Raw genomic sequence first — 3,363 nt, 5'->3', positions numbered from 1 at the left:
CTGTTAATAAGTGTGGCTGAATTAACAAGACTCCACAGGGCTAGACAATAAGGTGGCTGTTAATAAGTGTGGCTGAATTAACAAGACTCCACAGGGATAGACAATAAGGTGACTGTTAATAAGTGTGGCTGAATTAACAAGACTCCACAGGGCTAGACAATAAGGTGGCTGTTAATAAGTGTGGCTGAATTAACAAGGCTCCACAGGGATAGACAATAAGGTGACTGTTAATAAGTGTGGCTGAATTAACAAAACTCCACAGGGCTAGACAAGGTGGCTGTTAATAAGTGTGGCTGAATTAACAAAACTCCACAGGGCTAGACAATATGGCTGTTAATAAGTGTGGCTGAATTAACAAGACTCCACAGGGCTAGACAATAAGGGAAGCCCGATAGTCTGAAACTAGTGAAATCACATAAAACCACTAACCCGATTGATTAGTTAAATTTGATATTGCGTATCTTGTTGAAATTTTTTTAGGTTAGCTGAACTTGCACATGGGCTAGTAAAAATTGGAAACTACTACCGCAATAGACTAGTGGTATTCAAAATTAATTTATATATTTTATAAATTCATCAGATATTTACATCATTCGTGCACATATAAATCTGTTGATTCTATATTCAAAACAGCAGTCCACGCACTGTATAAGTTGTTTTAAATGCATTTGAATGAAGAACACTTTTCTATTTTTTTTGGTACACTCACATACTCACAGAAAACTAAAGTTATGTCATATGAGATATTGTTACATACTGTCTACAGATATGGTTCAGTTTCGTATCTCTACATACCTTTATGCCATTGAGAACTTCATTCATCAATTTAATTCTAGAATCTTTAAACTTCATTTGCTGCATCTGAAAATAATAAATAGACAACATAAACGACAAAATATGGTATAGGTATCTAACAAAAACAAAAATAAACCTGTTACCTTAAACAGAGAAGGGAGCTTCATGATTACACTCTTCTATTTTGAAATGGAAATACTGTAAAATTCTAAATTTTTGCAATATTTAAAATAAAATGATTCTTCCCTGAAAAATAAATTCTGCAAAACATAACAGAAATGCTTGTACTATCACAAAGCACAAACTGAAACTTTGCTTTCTTTAGATATGTGAAAATTGATCCTTTAAATTTGCCCATTTTAGTAAAACTGAGAAATTTCAGTAAATATCTGTACAGCATCTATTTTTTTACACTTAATGCTGTAAACATCTTTAAAACATATATCAATATCACCATTTAAGGACTGACATTTTAACAGTGTCACTTTCGTTCTTGAAAATAATGAAGTTATGTGTGAAGGGCTTCATTTTAATTGATGTGTTATTGTTCCTTACTTCCCGTATAAAACTACAGCACAATCATATCTAAGGTCTCATGATTTTTTTACCTGAAGGTCTCTTGACTTTTTGGCAATAACAGCATTAACTGGAATCATGACTATCATGACTCCAGTACCAGCCAAGACTGACGGGCCAAGGGTCTGCCACAAGAAGTAGAGTGACACTACTATCTGGAATGGGCCAGACCAGATGGTGTGGAAGTAGGTCATCAGTTCCATAAAGCGCTGAGCATCAACGGACATCAGGTTCACGATCTCCCCAACCGTGGAGTTACGCCTTGCAGTATTGGACAACAGCAACATCTGACAACAAACAAATGATAGTTAAAGACAAAAGCATCGTTATATCTGTCTACAAACAGATTTCAATTGTAAACACAATTTATATCTGTCAAATAGGATAAAGGCACATTTGTCTCTAATCAAACTTAATTTCATAAACTAAAACTCAATAGTCAATACCTGGTCCAATTCATATATATTGATTACCGTTAAATGCTTATTTCTAATGCTGACTGGAAACTGTAGGAATTCTATTTACAGACCACATGTATCTGTAAACCCGACCTGAAAACTACCATACTCTACATTGGTAACAGGAGAAACAAGTCTGTACATTAAACACTAGACCTTCCTTTTTGTTTAGGAAAAAACTGGTGGACTTGCCAAACTCATAAAATTATTGCAGCATAAAGGAAGAATGTCAATTGCACATCTGCACATGAATATGTTTCAGTCTATCATTCTTCTGATAAACCTGATAAATTCACTAAAATTGTAAGCCAGATGTATTAAACTGAAAAATACCCCTACACATCCATGTGCCGTCTTTGGTAGAAGTACTTTACTAGATATGTGCTCAATACAAAATGAACAAAAAGGGCAAAATATATTTTGAAATAACTGTGGCATCAATATACCAATATACACGCACAATTACATGTGATAAATCTGTCATGTTTAAGATTGAATTGAGAGATAGTTTTTTGGACAAGTTTGCAATCCTTTAAGTACAAAAATGCAATAAGTCTGGAAATAATTATCTGACCATTTTGTCTTGTACACAGACATAACTACAAACTGTGGTCGTCAACCCTTTCAATTTGCAAGCAAATAGGAAGGTAACTGGGGAACTAGTTCTTTGGACAAGATATTAATACTGAAACTCCACAAATGACAATAAATCTAAAAATGATTATCAGATTAATATATCTGATACTTATACACAACAGCTTTTATTCCCAAACAAACTTCAACAAACTCGGGAGAGAAACTGAGAGGTTTGTTGTCCCCACACAAAGTAAATGAAAAGATAGATGGATGGAAATGGAAAACCATAAGATAGCCTCAGAATAATATCCTCTGCTTCTACACAATATTAGGGGCCCCTGAGGTGACAGTTACCTTTCTGTAGACAACAGTAATTATTGCCGTTCTTAGTTTCATGCCGAGCAGCTGACAGCCGTGAAAGTATTGGTGGAGGATGAAGGACTGAACAACAGCCACCACAAACATCATAACAGCGTAAACATAGCCACGCCATTGGTACTCCGACTTGTTTCGAGTGAACATGATGAGCTGTCTACAATAAAATAATTTCTCATTTCAATGCAAGAACTTACCCCATTTACATTTTGCAAGGTTCTAGCTAGGGGCCTGTAGATATCACCTAACACTAGTATTGTTACAAGAAGGTTCTAGCTAGGGGCCTGTCAATATCACCTAACACTGGTATTGTTACAGGAAGATTCTAGCTAGGGGCCTGTAGATATCACCTGACAATGGTATTGTTACAAGAAGGTTCTACCTAGGGGCCGGTAGAACCACCTGACACTGGTATTGTTACAAGAGGGTTCTAGCTAGGGGCCTGTCAATATCACCTAACACTGGTATTGTTACAGGAAGATTCTAGCTAGGGGCCTGTAGATATCACCTGACAGTGGTATTGTTACAAGAAGGTTCTACCTAGGGGCCGGTAGAACCACCTGACACTGGTATTGTTACAAGA

General features: G+C 36.0%; 1 protein-coding gene across 1 annotated transcript in view; it reads right to left on the bottom strand.

Annotated features, from left to right (window-relative positions):
• Nucleotides 1-3,363, bottom strand: part of LOC110464229 (multidrug resistance-associated protein 1-like) — a 75,810-nt gene that overhangs the window by 52,821 nt on the left and 19,626 nt on the right. The window contains exons 10-12 of the mRNA XM_021519331.1: nt 2,760-2,937; nt 1,404-1,658; nt 796-861 (exon numbers count right to left, since the gene is read on the bottom strand). Coding sequence (XP_021375006.1) covers nt 796-861; nt 1,404-1,658; nt 2,760-2,937 — 499 coding nt within the window. The remainder of the gene's footprint in view (nt 1-795; nt 862-1,403; nt 1,659-2,759; nt 2,938-3,363) is intronic.

Source organism: Mizuhopecten yessoensis, unplaced genomic scaffold, assembly GCF_002113885.1.
Source record: "Mizuhopecten yessoensis strain PY_sf001 unplaced genomic scaffold, ASM211388v2 scaffold10975, whole genome shotgun sequence".
Taxonomy (NCBI): domain Eukaryota; kingdom Metazoa; phylum Mollusca; class Bivalvia; order Pectinida; family Pectinidae; genus Mizuhopecten; species Mizuhopecten yessoensis.
Note: the sequence above shows the minus strand (reverse complement) of the source record. Positions and strands in the feature narration are given on the sequence as shown.